The 17538-nt window shown below is 38.9% G+C and overlaps 1 protein-coding gene across 9 annotated transcripts in view; it reads right to left on the minus strand.

Moving 5' to 3' along the window:
• VTI1A (vesicle transport through interaction with t-SNAREs 1A) overlaps nucleotides 1–17230 on the minus strand; it is a 275825-nt gene extending 258595 nt beyond the window's left edge. For 8 of the 9 annotated variants that reach the window (XM_062579663.1, XM_062579662.1, XM_062579670.1 and 5 more), the window contains exons 1-3: nucleotides 17071–17230; nucleotides 8292–8350; nucleotides 3404–3514 (exon numbers count right to left, since the gene is read on the minus strand). In XM_062579663.1, the coding sequence (XP_062435647.1) occupies nucleotides 3404–3514; nucleotides 8292–8350; nucleotides 17071–17164 (264 nt within the window). In that variant the 5' untranslated portion in view covers nucleotides 17165–17230. Of the gene's footprint in view, nucleotides 1–3403; nucleotides 3515–8291; nucleotides 8351–14079; nucleotides 14386–17070 lie in introns of those variants that run through there. The other variant, XM_062579669.1, reaches the window with a different exon arrangement.
• Nucleotides 17231–17538: the final 308 nt, after the last annotated feature.

A 17538-nucleotide genomic window follows, 5' to 3' on the forward strand; every position in this document is an offset into this window, starting at 1 on the left:
TGCATCAGTAGATACAGAAGAAAAACTGCTCATAGGAAGCTTATTTTCAATTTCAGGAGCCTCTTAGCAGATGGCTCCAGGAGCTGACTCAACTCAGAAAGCAGAAGTACCTGGTCTCTGCAACTCCACTTCGGGCCACAAGATAGAGCCATTACCACAGCCTCCGCAAGCCACTGCCATGCACAAGCCTGGTACCCACCAAAGGTCTGAGACTACAGCTTTCAAGATCTAACAGGAATGAAATTCTACTCTAAAAATGCGAGATAGATATATATTAGTTGAAAAGCAGAAAATAAAACTAAGATTTATCTCTGTCAGTCAAAAAATACAACATAAACTTTGACAGTTTTATTCTATTTGGATACATAAAGTTTATTACACATCATAAACAATCCTGAAAACTAGCCTTTCAATATGTATAATTTTGTTGAACAGTAAACTATTGCAAAGTAACACTTCCTGCTTGCTCTATTCTAGTATTTCTTCCTAGACGATTGTTTTTGGAATTGAGCCATATAGCTCTTTGGTCTGATGTAGAATAATCATTCCTCCTTTTATTTCACAAATCAGATGAATTGCTCACTAAATGAACATCCTCTTCCCAGGTATGGCACTGCATAACACAAGTGCAAGCATCAGAAAGCATGGCTTAACCTCTGGTTTATGTTGAGATTTAATACTTTCTCTTTATTTTCACCACAGACATTCACAGCACTGTGAAATCTGATTTTTTTTTAATGGCAAAACTAAGCTATTGTTTTTTTCATTCCCATTAGCCAACAGGGGAGGCCAAGAAGAAGTAAGGTGGCTTTTTCTCCTCAAAAACCATTTCAGGCAAGTACTGGGTTACCAGCTACTCCTGTGCAATGCAATGGCATAGACATCGCCGCCTCCAGGCACACCTCTGTGGACTACACAGTCTGATAAAGAATTGTGTGCAGGACTCAAGATAACAAGACTAATCAATAAGATCAAAAAAAAAATCTGTTTATAACTTGTTCCTATTTGATCAGAAAGTTAATTATAGTTAATTTTTTTTCAGGAATTTTTCAAAGCACAACTCAACTAAGCTCCAATATATATTTTTCAGAATATATATACTTCTGGCATAGCAAAGTATGTAGAGGTAACATGGCATATTAAGATGCCCAAAAGCCACCGTAAGTAGTAAATAACAGCAAACTGATAGTCCAGTGCTCTGTCATTTTTATACATATTACCCAAAATCAAGTAAACTCACCATGATATTACATGCCACAACTTAAACCTTAATGTCATCCATCCTTCAAATAAAGACACACCACATATTTCCTTCTTCTAACTAACATATTGCTGTACCATTGTCTCCCATAACTGCCTGGGTGAGGACAAGTTTTCAAGATTCTGCAGGGATCCCACAAGAACAAACTTATGTTCATTATCATGAATGTAAAAGAAAACTACTAGTCCCAGTTATTGCATTCACTTCAAGCTTGAAAAAGATGACTTGTTTAAAAAACAAACAAAAACAAAAATAAAAACAAACAAAAAAAATCCACGCACACAATATACTGATCTATATAATTTTTGCAATTTGTTTGACACAGATTGTTTCTTTAAAATGAAACATGCTTCAAGCTGATGGAGAATTACCCTCTCCTCAGAGCAGATGTTGCTTCAAACAGGAAGAGCCAAGCTGAGTACAATAGAATCCAGCTGAGTTTCCAATTCCATTTATAACGATCAGCACACAACTTTGCAAGCTCACATCAGTATGCAGTTTGGAAGAGAGCTGAGAATTTTGAGCAGCAAATCTGTAAGCTGATCCTGACCCGAAACTGCCAGAATCACTCCCAGCTAAAAATTTCCCTTTACCTGTAAAAGTGAATTTGTTCTAAAAGAACTTAGATCTATTTTTCTAAAGGTTTGTTATAGCTCTTAAGTAAACTCTCTATGCTTTGCTTACAATCCAACAGGTCACAACTCATTCAGGACAATTTTCAGATAGAACACTCAAAAGCACTTTCATTTTGGCAAACATTTTCAACTTCCTACCTTCAGTAGCTCCTTTGCCAGAGTAGCTTATAGAGTCAAAATAACATTTCTTTTCTTTCACCCTCTCCTCCTCTTCCTGCTCTGAACTTGCAAATGAATCATTTTGCTATATAAAGTTTCCAGCAAGTTGCTATTTGGCTGGAAAGTAAGCCAAAAGACTTACACATACAAACTCAGAAAAATGTTAGTACCTAGAAACTGGAATACAGAGGGAACTTAATTATATATAAAATGATATTTTCTGGAGAATTGAAATTTTTCCAAGCATAGCTGTTGGGTTTTTTTCAGTACTTTGTTCCATCATTCACTCCATTTTTTTTCTTGATCTTTCACTGAATGTCATGCTTGGATTTTGGGGTGAACTCAAACTTTACAAAAGTGCAAGCACCTTTTAGCTAATACATTTTTGTGTGACTCTTCAACTTGGCAGAAGCACAGAGGAGTGACAGTCAGCTGGATTTCTTGGCTGCAGGTATAAACATTCACTCCCCTTCCCTTGAAGGAATAAACTGCTGCCAGCAATCTGAGGCAATTCACAGCTCCCTAGTGAATGGGAAACACTGCCAACAGTTATTTCTTTCTCCCCACCCTGATGAAACTGAGCTGCTGCCAATTAACATTGCATTCTCCTACACTTTGCAATCCCTTTGAACCTTTTCATGATTTTAGAGAAAACAGTTTTGTTTCTATGTAAATCTATTCACCACAAATCCTAGTCACAAGAAAGGACTGATAGTTGTAGCAGAAGCCCCTAGACAAGAGAATCTTGCTAGCTTGCATCTGTTACTTGAAAAATGTAGTATTTATAACCAATTTGTACAAAAGCCAGAAAGAATCCAAGAGCAATGGAAAAGAAATCACAGAGACTAAGAAATGAAGTGCACATGAGACAAACTACATCTAAAAATTCCATGGACTGGAGATTGTATTGCTTTTCATGTTACTGCCTGCATTACTCTAAGTTATCTTATATGGACTGTTATTCTGCGCTCAGGGCATACTTATGTTTATATATAAAGTATTAATTCTGATGATCTACTCCACTATGTTGCTTGAGAAGCAGAGTTAAGATACTGGCTAATTTTGCTAGGGCATAAACACAACATCTGATGGCACAAGAATAATTTCAGATCCAAGGCAAACAGATTCAAGGCTACCAATTTGAGTATTAACGAGACTCTGCTACAAAAGGAAAAGATACTTTTACCCAGTTAAGTTTTCATCTGCCCATAAATGCAACAAGGTACATGCAGAAGAACTCTGTCACACTAGTCAAAAACATCCTCTCAATTGCTTGTATAACTGCATAAAAAAATGAATCGAAAATTTTCTATGGATGCCATCTTTATGTTATAAGTTAAAAACTCACAAAATCAGCTTCAAGCTTTCCCATTTCTTGTTTGTAGCTTTTCATACGACTGCTGTACATTCCTCGGCTTTGAGGTGGGATCTCTCGGACTTCGAGCTCCATTTGTTCAAGCTAGCAAGTAAAAATAAGGAAGATGAACATATGTCAAAATGATAATCAAGGCAAGGATCAATTTACCTAAATTGTTCATAAATACCAAAAAGTATTCTTTGTTTATTAAGAATACTGCTGTTTAATGTGTGGTATAGAAATGTTATCAAAAGTATATTAGGGTGTGTATATATATTATTGATATCCTATCAAATATAGGAATGACAAAATTAGTAATATTAACAGTCAGAATGAATGAATCTAACCAATTTTTTCTAGATTTCAATTCCAAATGTTGATGAATACATTTTTTTACAAGAAAGCAGTGAAACTGAGATCAAATAACTTTCTGCAAAGGTCCATAGTTCAGGACATAGCCTATCTTCTTTCAGGTGTGTGTTTTTGGAAATCTCTAGGTGAAAAAGATACACTATATATATTTCTAATGTGAGATAGATAACTATATAGATTTTTATGGATAGATATCTATCTCACATTAAAAAAAATGTATTTATTACCAGCCTCAAGGTTACTAAAATAATTCTCGTTTCATTGAAAAATACTTATTTAGTAGAATTAAGTAACCATCACTTTCTGAACCGGTTGCCTAAATCTACACTCTGAATCTATATTCAGGTATATTAAATAACATAATTATAGGGCTGTAATAAAAAGACTGTTGAAAAACTGGTGTATAGTTGTACACCTAAAACTTCGGAGATATATTCTATCTTTAACCCCTTATATTTATTTTTATCATGTAGAACATTAAGGAGCCTTAAACTCACAATTATAGCACAGAATCACAAGAAATCAAAAGGAGTTAAAAGCCAGAGCAAATCTGCCTGCTAATTATCTGCCCAGAAGGCCATGAAGCCTCCTGTTTAGAGTGCTGTCTGTTCAGGAATTCTCTTTTGCACAGCAAAAGAATCCCTTACTTGCTTTTTAAAATCTTTCTGACTTTACTTTAAAAAGATTAAAAAAAAACAAAATAAAACAAAACAAAACCAAAACAAAATATTGGAACAGAGATACATTTCAATTAGAGCCCCACACCACTAGATACAGGTTTTCATAAAGGACAGCTACGGTTTATTACTATGTAATTGCTTGCTTACACTGTAAAATTTTAGTTTCATGCTAGAAGAAAAGCATCTGAATTTAATCAATGAAATTGCCAGATACTGAAGTAAGTCATTCAGCCTAAACTATTCTGGTTATATACAAAATGGTATTTAATTTCACTAACTGTAAAGCAGAGTTTAATTAAATAGTTAGTAATGAACTGAAATACACTAAACTAATTCTAATTCTACCCAGTTCTTTCTCTCAGACTTAAGTTTCGAAAGAGGTTTTTATAAATGAAGCTAAAGCTGAAGTTAATGGCTTATTTCTTATCTACTTTATTTAAATATATTTGATTTCAAATGTTTCCATAAACATAGAAAATATTCCTCTTACATACACAGAATTATATGTGCAAGGTTGGAATATTTTAATGAAGTCTCAACTCTTTTCTACTATATAAAAATGAAATTCTCTCTCATATAAATCCATAATTTATATCAGGAATCGGATTACAGTCCGTGAAATTCAGAATCTTCATTCCAAAGAGTCAGTATCAGAGACTGAATGGTCAAAGCAGAACATTCATCATGTACTTCGAAAAATCACAGGCAATGATGAAGAGCCTGGGCTGAACAAAGTTTAATACTTTTTTGTCATCATGAGATTAAACAGGTACATTTTGTGCCTAGGCTGATAAAATTCCCATATCATGCAGAAAAGAGTGGTGCAGGCAGATTTCAGTCTAATTGCAACCTCATTTCATGCATCTTCACTTTCAGATCTCATATTATTGGTCATAAAATTGTATTTTTTTCATATAGAAAGCAAGAAGAATATAGCTAGATTCTACAAAAAGCTGGAAAAGCCTTGGCACATCAGTCTTGAAACATCTGTAAAAGCCAAAATCTTTTTTCACAATGAAGACAGTCAAGCAATGGGACAGGCTGCCCAGAGAGGCTGTGCAGTCTCCATCCCTGGAGGTTTTCCAAGACCCAACTGGAAAAAGCCCTCAGTCACCTGGCCTGACCTCACAGCTGGACTCCTACTCTTTGAGTGGAAAGTTGGACTACAGACCTTCTGAGGCCCCTTCCAACTTGAATCATCCCATGCTCCCCTCCACTATGCAAACCAAAACCTCTCTTAATGACAGCAATCTGTCCTCACTAATGCATGAAGCCGTCCTTAGGTATCCCACTATCCTTGCACTTCAAACTCGTGAACAATAGGCCACTCCGCTATGGCATCTACTCCACGACAAAACCGTTCTTCTACCAAAACGCATCCAGCCTCCACAATAGCAAAGCTTTGTTCTCTCTGCAAAAAGACATGGATTTCTTAGCTGTGGATGGACTACTAAAGAAAGGGGATAAGCAGCAGCTGATCGCCCAGCTAGTGGCAGTCTCAAACATGTTTGGGCAAAGTTGATAGTATTTTCTGAAATACCTCACTAACTCATGTAGATTCTAAAGTCCTTGGGCTAAAAGAAAGAGCAATGCTGTAAATTTAAATTACTACAAAAATTTTGTGATGTGCACTTCATAAAACACGAACGCATGTAATTCATGGCCACATTTTTGTCTTAAAAACAAAGCTTCATTCAAAAATATTATCATTCAAAAATATTAATTCTAGCTCTTCTAGTACATTCTACTTCAAAGAATTTCTCTACGCTTATCACAGCATTCATCTTCCTTAAAATCATAGTTAAAAAAAGAAAAGCAATACACTCAAATACTGCTGCATGGGATGCAAGAATGACAGGATTTTTCTCCAGAGATCTCTTACTTAACATCAATGGCTTGAAAAGGCAGCCTAAGAGTCTGGAAAGGTTTTGGCGTCAGCTCTGCATATATTAATTCAATTACAGTAGTGATTTTTAACCAAAGGAGACAATATTAAAAAGAAAAAAATAATAAAAAAATCAATGGTTAGTCAATGTAAATATCAGTAGTCAATATCGCTTCAATAATACTTATAATACATGAGATGGTTATTTCCTAATCAAGTAGAAATAAAACAAAATCAGTTAATCCCAGCAATAGCACTTCATGAAGCAAGTCAATACCTGAAACGTATCAGTGGCAAGGAATTAGGTTTGCTCTGGTTTTCTGCTGCAGCCTTAGTTTAAAGAAGGGATCTTTTTAATCAGATCTGTTATTAGCTGGTTTGTTCAAATTGATTTTAAACTCAAGTCTTGACATTAATCTTTAACATGTAAGATAATTTCTTAAAGCCAATAATTGCATGAAGAACCTGTCTAGTAGTGTTAGCAACAAGACCTAAAACAAAAGCATGAAGAAAAGTCAGTACATTAAATTAAATTCATCATTAGAAGGAAAATGCTGAAACAGGTTTTACTTTTTAATCTTACAATAAATACAAATTTAGATTATCTTTTTCTGACATAAAAAGGGAAGTAACAAGCCATTAACTCAATTTCTGCTCCTTCCAGTCTTACTTGGAACAGAATACCAAATCTGAATGATTTTTCACCAGAACACTCATGCTGTAATTTCTCTGTACTGCCCTATCCTTTTTTTTTTTTTCTGTCAAGTAGCCATAAAAGGAGGGGGGAAAAAAGCCTTCTTTATTTTTATTTTCCTTCATCTCTTTGAAAATGGAGGTGCCTCAAAGCTTTAATATATCTTCAGAACATCCTTATGAGGTGGAACAGTAATTTTATCACACGTTTCAATGAGAATACTGAGTGGGAGCAGTTAGACACCTTGCCAAGGTCACTGAGGCAGCCTGCAGTGGAGTCATCCTGAGATCCAGCTCTCCAGTACTTTACTTGTAAGTCTAAATTGAATTGAATTGAATTCTTAAAACAAAAGTGCTGAATGAATCCACAAACATACCAGAGGCCTTTTTCTTCCTATGTCACCAACTTTTAAAAAGTTTCAATATTATTGTTTAGTTAATACTAAAGTTGCTCACTTTTAAAAACTTTAAAAGCTTCCAGATTAGGAGTACTAATTTCATTTTCTTCTCCTAATGTTTAGATAACATTTCTGACACTATATAGACCAAACTCCTTTGTAGGCAATAGACAAAAGGAACTTCAGATAGAGAACTACTGGCTATATGGAAAAAACTCAGTTTTTACTGTGACTAAACACTCTTGCTCAGTCACTCCTTATCTATAAAACTTTACTTTGTATTCCAAATGAAGTACATGACACTTTTTAATGGGAATAAAATAGAAAAAGTCACAAATGCTTAATGTATATTGCTTTCTTCTGCCACTGCAGACCAATAACTAATACTTGTTTAACATATATATTTTTCTCAGATTAATATCCCACACCACCATCGCCCCCTTGACCTGAAATGGCTAAATATCTTTACGCCTCAGTTTGCTCATTCACTAAAAGAGAAAAAAAACGCTCTATTACCCTACAAGACTATCACAGAGATTACATCAAGCACATAGTGGATCTTATGAGAAACAACACTCTAGCTGTGGTACATACTGAATGCAAATCCTAGAGCAAAAAACTCAATCTGCAACTCAAAGCCTGTAGCTGCTTGCAATGGCTTGCAATAGTACTACCAACCTTAAATCACTTTACTCAAGGAGAATACATCAAATATTTTAATCTTGTATATTTCATATTCTGAAATATGAACACAGTATTTCTAGGCCATCATGTATGCTAAATGTTACCATTAATGATACTATTATTTTTCCCAGGAATTAGCAGTTAACATACGAAAAGCCAAAACATACCAGTTCCCTTGCTTCTTCCAGCTGTTTCTCAACATTTGCAACCATCTGCTTCTTCTCATCTGAAACAGAATTATGAAGATATCAGTGTAATTGTGTTCTTTCCATGAAAGAAAAATATATCATTGTAAAATAAGCTTATATGTATTAGTAAAGCTGATTCAAGGGATTTATTCTGTGTGACACCAGTATGCACTACGATACCCATATTAGGAATCAAAAAAAAAAAAAAAAAAAAAAAGGAGATTGCAGGATGCTTGAAATTGTCTGCTTTGTTATGCAGGAGTTTGCTGATTAGGAAAAGAGTTAAAGAGTTACAGCTTCTCAAATTAAAAGTTCGGCCTCTGTGGGAACAGGCTGGGTGTGTACAATAACATAGCTTATGACAAATGGAAAAAATACTCATGGTTTAAAAATCAAAGATTTATTACATTTATTTGCATAAAACCAAACATCCTACTTGGAATGAATCCAGACTGAAGAAAAGCAAGGTCTCTATTCCCCTTCGTTATGCTAGGTCTTTGCCCCTAGGCCTCTTACTTCAAGAAAAAAACAGTGAAATGCCATAGGAGCTAACAAAAACAAAACAAAAAAACCCCCTAACCGCTCCTAATAGTGGTAAAAATGTAAACTAGTATTAAAAGGTGCCTCTTGCAAGGTCCAGAAGCCATCCCTGTCATCGAAAATCTACCCATAGCATCAATTAAGTTAACAACAAAACTCTAAGATACTAACCTTTATGCTCATTTTAAATCACCAGTACAGATCTTTGATCACACTACTGGTTCACCTAATGAAGTAGATAAATAATGCGTTGCTTTAGAGTATTTCCAGTCATTACTCCCTAGAGATGACAAGGGACGAGTCTACAGTGACACGAAAGATTCTACTGTTTTTCTTCAAGCTGTAGGATTTTTTTAGTCTGAATTTCTTTGTTTCTCTTCTATATGATCTCTTTGTATCTTTGTATTCAGTGTTTAAAGAAAAAAAAGGGACTACCTGATGATCTTGTCTGATCCTCAGCACACTACAAACCACCGAATTTTACTCAAGGATCCCTTTCTGTACAGTCTTTCATGGGCTGAAGTGCCTTAGTTTTAAGCAAACAGAGTGCCTTAGGCAGAAATTGGAGGGTGCCAAGATAGCGACCAAAGTTAGAAACTCCTGCCTCCTAAGGTGAAATATGTCCTAGAACCAACCTTCCTAAAAAGCAGCAAAACTACTTCAGAAGGATTATACTGCTACAGAGTTTTTGGTAAAGTATCTCCACTACAAGCAGGCTGCAGTTCAGCTGAATCCTCCTCCTGCTATTCTACACTACCCTGAATTGCATTTGGTCAGGCCTAGGCACCTACCTTCTCCATTGGTATTCTCTCTTGACCTGACACTCATTTAAGGACATGCTAACATCATGACCTGTCCTTCTTCAGTTACATACATTGGAGCTCTGCGTGCAGAGAGGATCAGGTTCAGGATCATCTTTCCACCTCTAACAGAACACAGAGATCTTTGCAAATGACCAGTAACGCAAGGACTAGAAAGAACATTCTCTGAGGATACACCATGCTGCACACAGCAGATTTACAAGAACAAGTCTACACTGGATTATTATTCAAGAAGTCGCCATAAGTGTTGCAGAATTTGTGACAATTCATGTAAAGCTCAAGAAAAAAATTCCTCTCAGAGAAACCCAAGCTCTCAAGCATGCACTACAGCCAACAAGGGTCAGCAGAGACTCCTCAGGGGTTAGACTGGATAAGCCAGTGCTCCAGTGCTGATGAGGCTCACCTAGCACCAAGATAGCCTCAGGCCTTGACTCCACCATATTCTCTACATGTACGAATCAGTGTTTCTGGGTGACAGCAGTAATAACTGAATGACTGTATCTGTCAAAAACAGCTAGAATAAAATACTGGAAGACTGAAATATTCTGAGCAACAGGAACTGTCAATGACACAAGTGGGGATGAACCACTAGAATCTTCCCACAAATGTGCTCACCCCAGAACCCAGAAAGGGTTTCATATCTTTGAAAGAGGCCCAGAATTTGATCAAGTAATCCTTTATACAGAGGCAAAGCCATGGAAATGACCACCTTTCTTGCAAATCCTGAATGCATACTGCCACATCTAGGGGATGCTACTACAGTAGAAGCTGGATTTGCTCTTCTTCCATGCATATAGCACTTCTAGTTTTCCACTAACTTTGCTTTCTTCTGTTCCCCACTAGGTACCCAGGATGGCATTCAAGACAGAAAAATCTAATGATTAAAATAAGATTAATTAACCCTCCCCACTCCTGGCCAAAAAAAAAAAAAAAAAAAAAAAAAAGTCATCTGCCATTTTAATTCCCCTACCCAGCAATCCAAAACATCTTTGTTTCTCCCTTCATCTGCAGGTGGGCAAGTTGATGATACACCAAAGGAAAAACAATGTAAGAGATGAAATACACAATGCCATTTTATTTCAGTTGAAATAGGATCCAGAATATAGCAGCAGAAAATAAATGTACTATAGTAATTTCTAATATTCTCCCAAGTTTTACTGAATTACAATTTTTATACACATTAAGTCAAAGAAACCTGAAATTTAGAGATACGAAGTTTTTTAAAAAAAGCTATTTCATGCTCTTCAAACTCTGTGTGCATTTGTGATTACAAGAGCTACCTAACACTTTGCTGAGTACTAAGTTACCTTAGTGTTGAACTCTTTACAGCCTATTAAAGTTCATCACTGCATTTTACACCTGCAAAATTATTTGCTCCACAATAGTTCTTTAAACTAGTCACTCAAGCTATTCATTTCAGGAAAGAAAAAAATGCCAGCTGGACTGCTATCAGTGTTTCCAGTATTAAGCCTCTGTCTTCACTGTTTGAACAGGAATCTATAATACAATATTGATCAGGCCTTGAACTTCAGACCTATAACAAGATCCATCTACTTTCTTCAGTCTTACAAATGCATAATCCAGTCATCTGCATCTGTTTTGTGGCTATTGAAACAACACCTGTCTCCTGTTTTACCACAAATATAAATCAAGTTTCCCAGAATAATTTCAATCTTTTGCAGTTACACTATTATTGTGTATGGTGTTTCTGAGAAAAGCCTGGTAAAAGAACCAAAGTCTTTAAAGACCTTGTCACGCTGGGCCTTCCTTCATCATCATAAAATACAGATACAAACCAGCTGTGACGTTTAATTAATAAGACCATGCACACCCACAGATACGTTAACAAATTATGGACCTTAGTAAGAAAAACTCAGTAGTGCACAAGGAGGTCCTATTAAAACTGTTCCCATATAATTAAGGAGACATGCAAATTATCGTCAGTAGTTTAGTATCAAACTTTACCCTTACTTCAGAGTAAAATTTTAATATCATCACAGTCTCATCAACACAATCACCCAGCTGCTGACCAGAGCAACTGCAGGGAGTGAGGCCTTCTGAAAGCAATGGCTATGCTCTTCCTTCAAATGAATGTGTGGGTTGGCACATGTCCCCAAGATGTGGTGCCAAACTGTGGCTAAGGTCTTCATGGATTTCCAGGAAAGCAGCTGAACTTTGGTGCAACCGTTTACCTTCTCAGGGATGCAATACCCTACAATCCCCAAGGCAACAAACAGCAGCACAATTGAGCAGGGTCACTTTAGTGAGTAAAGCAAGCTTACAAAAGCATCATAGAAAGTACTCATATGTTTTCCCTTTCTTTGCTCCCTCCAGCCATCTCCATATAATCCCTGATGGAAATACACTGTCTAGAGCCACTTGCCTGCAGGGCTGCCAATGTATCTAGGCATGCTGTTGATAGCAGCAACAGAAGTATAAAATGCTGCAATGTTGTCAGCCAGACCCAAGAAAGCACTTGCCAGAACAGTTTTCAAATTGTTCAGCAACAGCAAGATACCCTTGCCTTTCTGCCAGGGTTATGCTACAGGAACAACCATTTCTCTGTCTCTCTCAGAACCCCCTCAGGCATCAGGATGGCACAGGAGTTGTCCTGTGCTCAGAGTCCGCAGATGAGGGCAGAGGGGGTTAGTCTAAGTGAAGCTTGTCACTAATCTAGTAGATCAGGAGAAGTAAGTTATGATTCAATTAAAGATCACCATATTATAAAGTAATTTCATCCACTGCATCTTACTCAGTGGTTTTTAAATTGTCTACCTGATCATTTTTTAGAAATACTTCTACCATGACTGAAGAGTTTTTTATAACTAGCTTTCTCTAAACAGTAAACAGTTATACGTTTTGAATTAAAAAAAAATTATCTAAATTTAGAAAAGGATTTCTCTCTCCACACTGCCAGACATATTCTTCATGACATTTTCTTCAGCATATCATGAAGAAAATATTACATTTAGGCAACACAATATTAACTAGTCAAATTGACAGAATAGCGATAAACCTAAAGACAGGGAAGAAAAGCAAATTTTTCTTCTGAGTGAGGTTTACAAAGAAACTCATTCCCTGTTTGCATTCAGGGCTTCACTTGCTTAAGTGGAACAAGCTTTTACTACATTTTCCTCAGTTCTTTCAGCTTTGCCCTTGCATTCATCATTGTTTTAACTCCCCAAAATACAGTGGAGTTACAGAAAGGCAACTGTCTGCCTACAACTGTAAGAAGATAACACAGCACTGGTCTGAGCTCACGATCAACCAAGAAACAAACAAACAAAAAAATGGACCAAGATCAATTAGTCTCACTGCTCATGGAATTACTTCTTTTTATTAGTGTGTGCTAAGAAAGAGACTGAGTGACAGAGGGCTTCAATACATAGGCCACTGGCAAATTTTGCTGCACTAGATGGGATAATTTCCATGTTCACCTAACACCACTTTGTGAGAAGTTACTGTTCAACAGCAAAGACAGATGGAACAATGTGTGGGGTTTTTTTTCCCTCTTTAGCCACAGCACAGAGTTTATATACATATATATATATATATACACGCATATATATATACACACCCACACATATATCTATACACATGTACATATATATGTACACACACACACGTGTGTGTATGTATATATATAAGGAAAAGCCCAGACAACTTGTTTTTTGAGTAAGAGCTGGGGTTTTAAAATTGGGTAGCAAGGGCATATCACAATAGTCAGCTGTAAAATGTAAACAGTAAACTCCTGTACAGAAGTACAATGGAAAATTTTCCTCAGCTAAATCTGTTGGATACAGTGCAATAGAGTGCTTTGATGGCCCAACAGAAGATGCAAGTATCAAGCATCAGAAGAAAGACAGTGCTGTAATCTAAAAACCTCAGTGCCCAGAGGCTGCAGTACTGGGAAAAGGCTAAACATCCTCATCTGTGCTGGGAACATTCTCTTTCAGCTCAAGCAATCCAATTTTATATATTTTTTGGCCATATCAGAAGATGAAGATACTTCTCTACAACACCAAGGAACATTAATAAAAAACACACAGCCAGTGATCTTCACTTTCCAGAGACCTGCAGCAGCAGCAGCACAGAGTATATATTTAAAAGCCATTTCTCAATTTAGAACACTTTCTTTAAATCTCCAGATGACATCTTCCTTTACAGAAGATATTTCCTCCCAAAATGATCTATTGCCCCTACTGCTTATTGTTTCTGTAGCATCAGAGTGCCTTTGTGGTGTTTCTTGCTGAACTATTTATTTATTGTGACAATAGGACTGTTTGTTGAGCCACCATCCTCCTAGAACACATGATAGTGCCAAGTCCTGACAATACCAAACATAGGAATGCTGGAAAAAAACAATTAGCCAGTACTTCTCCAATTCAACTGAATGTGAAGCTTACAGCAGGTCCATCTTGGGTAGCAGAGGAAATAAATCAGTCACTAGACTTCAGGAGACACTTTGTCTTATGCAGAAGTAGCACAAGTCCTTACACCTTTCATCCTGCTTCTTCCAGGGTGGGGGAAGAAGGCCATCAGCAATCTCTCTGAAATCACTGCTGCTGAAAAATGCCACCACATGTGCATGTCTCCTCATGTCCCCCTCCCACTTTGAATCATATCCTCTTTTTGAGGAACTCCCAGCCATCTCCACAAGAACTAACTGGAACTTCTGGTGATGAAGAAGCAAAGATCTTGCAAATATTCCTATTAAAAAACAAGGGAAAAATGGGTGTTTAAAATATTTCTGTTTAATGTGTTCACCATATTCATTTTTTTCCCCTCCCCCACCAAGCAGTAAAATGCCTCTATTAGCTAGGACTGCTCTTTGGTTTAAAGTAAGAGAACAGCTCTGAAAACTGAAACATTTTTTCCATTCATAAGTATACAGTGCAACGAGTAGCATTAACACAAGCCAGTCCAAATCCCAAACCACCAGCCTCAAACCTTGACACGGAACCTCAGAAATGTAGCTGTTGTCATAACTTGAAGCCATTTACCCCAATGCCATACTATTGATTCCACAGGGAAAATGCATTCTTCCTCCTCCAGAGGAAGCCTCTTCTAGTGGCCACAGAACAGAATCACGATTTCAAAGCCTGGTACTTGTACATTATGTCACTGCATAACACAATACTCTTTATTCATCTCTTATCTAAGCTTGGAAGACTCCCTAAGTGAAAAATGAGACTGATTTTAAGGAGAGGGTTATGGAAATACACTACTGTTAAGCAGAATATTTTTACTACTGAAGAACACACACTGACAGCTTACAAACTGCATACAATTAGCATATTAAATCTCATTTTTTTCAGTGAACTTGCTGTGTAGCATTACATATTTTTAGAATATGAGGCACTACTGCATTCATATTATGTCTTCCTGTTCTTACAAGAGGTCCTTATATTCACTATTGAAGAGCGAGCAACCCCTGAAATGGCAGATTTAGGGCATCCCCTCATTATATTGCTCTAGTAGCTATGTCAGGGTTAACTATTGTGCCTCTGTAGTCTGAATTACAACAGCTCTAAATTCCAACCACTGAAATGTATTGGATCTCTCCTGCCTAGAGACATAAGTCTCCATTACAGAGAATCACAGAATGTTTGTGGTTAGAAGGAACCTCTGGAGCTAGATCTTCTAGGCCAAACCCTCTGCTCAAGCAGGGTCACCTACAGCATGTTGCCCAGGACCTTGTCCAGATGGCTTTTGAATTTCTCCAAGGATGGAGAAATTTTCTACAACCTCTCTGGGCAACGGAAATATTACAAGACAGAAAAAGCTTCTGCCTGCCTAAGTATCTACATTGAATTATCCCTTAATGCCTTCTTTTGTTAAGCCTAACAGCAAAATAGCTTTGTTAAGCCTATCAGAAGGCATGGCTTCCTGCCCTTTAATCATTCTTGTAATTGGTCGCTGAACTTTGCTTTATCAATGGACTTTACAACTTAATTAACATCAGAACTATACATAATATTCCAGAACCGAGTACCTTTTTACTCAAAATTCCCCTATTTACTCATTTCAGATGTATTTTGGACCTCTGAATTAGTGTTGCCCTGGGATCTGATGTTTTAGGTGATGCTCCTTCATGCTGACCGCCTACCTCAAAGCCTATTTAGAGTTACTACTACTTCTCATGATGCATTTCCCCACTCTGGAAGCAATAAGTTATTCCTTGGTCCCAGACGTACGGTTTAAGGTTTTTTGGTTGGTTGGTTTGTTGGTTGGTTTTTGCTTTGGTCACATAGAGGAGTATATTATTAATGTGTATTTTTTTATTTTCTCTTCAAAAATACTCATAGTTGAGGTAGCCCAAAGCTTTGGGAAATGTGTTTAGAAAGCACAGACAGAAATACTTAATGGCTTGACCACAGAAGAGGCATTAAGCTGAGTTATTAGAGGAACGGATGAGAAATCTGGCTATTCTCAACTTCCCTCTGGCCCATATTGGGAGCCTCACATTTGAGCACTGATTCACACGAACTGGAAATTTCTGCTAGACTGGTTGACGAGATTACCACCCTCAGCTGTCTGCCTTAACAGTCAAGTAGACATTGCTGTCCCTGCTGCAGACAGGTTATGAATCAGACCAAGAATGCTGCAGGCTACTGACAAACACATTAAAATAAATGAATGCCGATTTCTTTATATCTCTTCCTACATATGAGTCATCACTGTCAATTATCCAAATCAATTGTCTTAATTGTAGACAACAAAAATAATGATTTGGGTGAAATCACGCACAAATTCTCTTTACGCCACAAACAGTAAAGAATGAAGAAAGTTAAATTAGCACTACTTACGTTGTGGCAAGATCATAACAAAGTACGTTTGATAGCAATGCTTGTTCAGGGAACATCCACTGAGATGCACCCCTGCGCCGCTCGGCCCTCCAGTTGGGCTAGCAAAACCTTGTGCCGCCACGCAGCAAGGCAGAACCGGGGCGCAAAGGGAGTTATCCTTGGAACCAGCCAGCAAATAATATTGTCTCGAGTTGCTTTTAATACGTTTCATGAACCAGCTTGCTGCATAAACGCGTGTGCCAGCGCACGGGGGAGGGGTAAAAGGCAGAACCCGACTTTGCTGTGTAAGAGCAAAAGCAAAGAACAGTCTGGTGAGGGCCCACAGGGAGAGAGCACTACGAAAGAGAAGCAATGCCCCAAGCGCTCGCTGCGAGGAAGCCGGAGGCTCCGCCGAGCCCGGCAAGCGGGGCGGGCCCGCAGGGGACCCTGTGCGAGACCCGCTCCGCGGCGCAGCGAGCCAGGGAAGGGGGAAAGCGGCGGCGCAGCGGACAGGCTGGGCGGGCGGCGATGCCCGCGGCGCCTCCGCGGCGCCAGGCGAGCGGCGCGGCCCGGCCCGGCTCGGCGGCCGCCTCCGCCCCCGCTGCTCACCTCCTACCAGCTTCGGCACCTTCCCGATCCTGCCCGTCACCTCCGCCGTCAGCACTGCGAAGTCCTGCTCGTAGCTCTCGAAGTCGGAGGACATGATGGCGGCGGCGCCGGGGGACGCCCCGGCCCCGGCCCCGGCCCCGGCGGCGCCGCGCTCAGCTGGGCGCCCGCCACCGCGCCGACCCGCTTCCGCGTTCTGCCACGCGCACAGGCGTCCCCCCGCCCCCGCACGCCTCAACAAGGGTTCCGCCGCGGCTCCCGCTCCGGCGCGTCAACCCGCGCGGCCCAGCCCGCGGCGGGCGCCTCGAGCGCGAGGAGGAGCCCCGCGGGCGCCTGCTCCCGCCCGGCTTTCACCCTCGGCCCTCGGCCGGGGCGCGGGGCCGCTTTCCTCGCCGGGGAGCGGCGGCACCGGGCTGCAGCCCCTCCCGTGCTCCAGCGGGGAGCTGCTTCCGGGCGGGCCGCTCCTGGCGG

The sequence above is a fragment of the Rhea pennata genome, chromosome 7, assembly GCF_028389875.1.
Source record: "Rhea pennata isolate bPtePen1 chromosome 7, bPtePen1.pri, whole genome shotgun sequence".
NCBI lineage: Eukaryota > Metazoa > Chordata > Aves > Rheiformes > Rheidae > Rhea > Rhea pennata.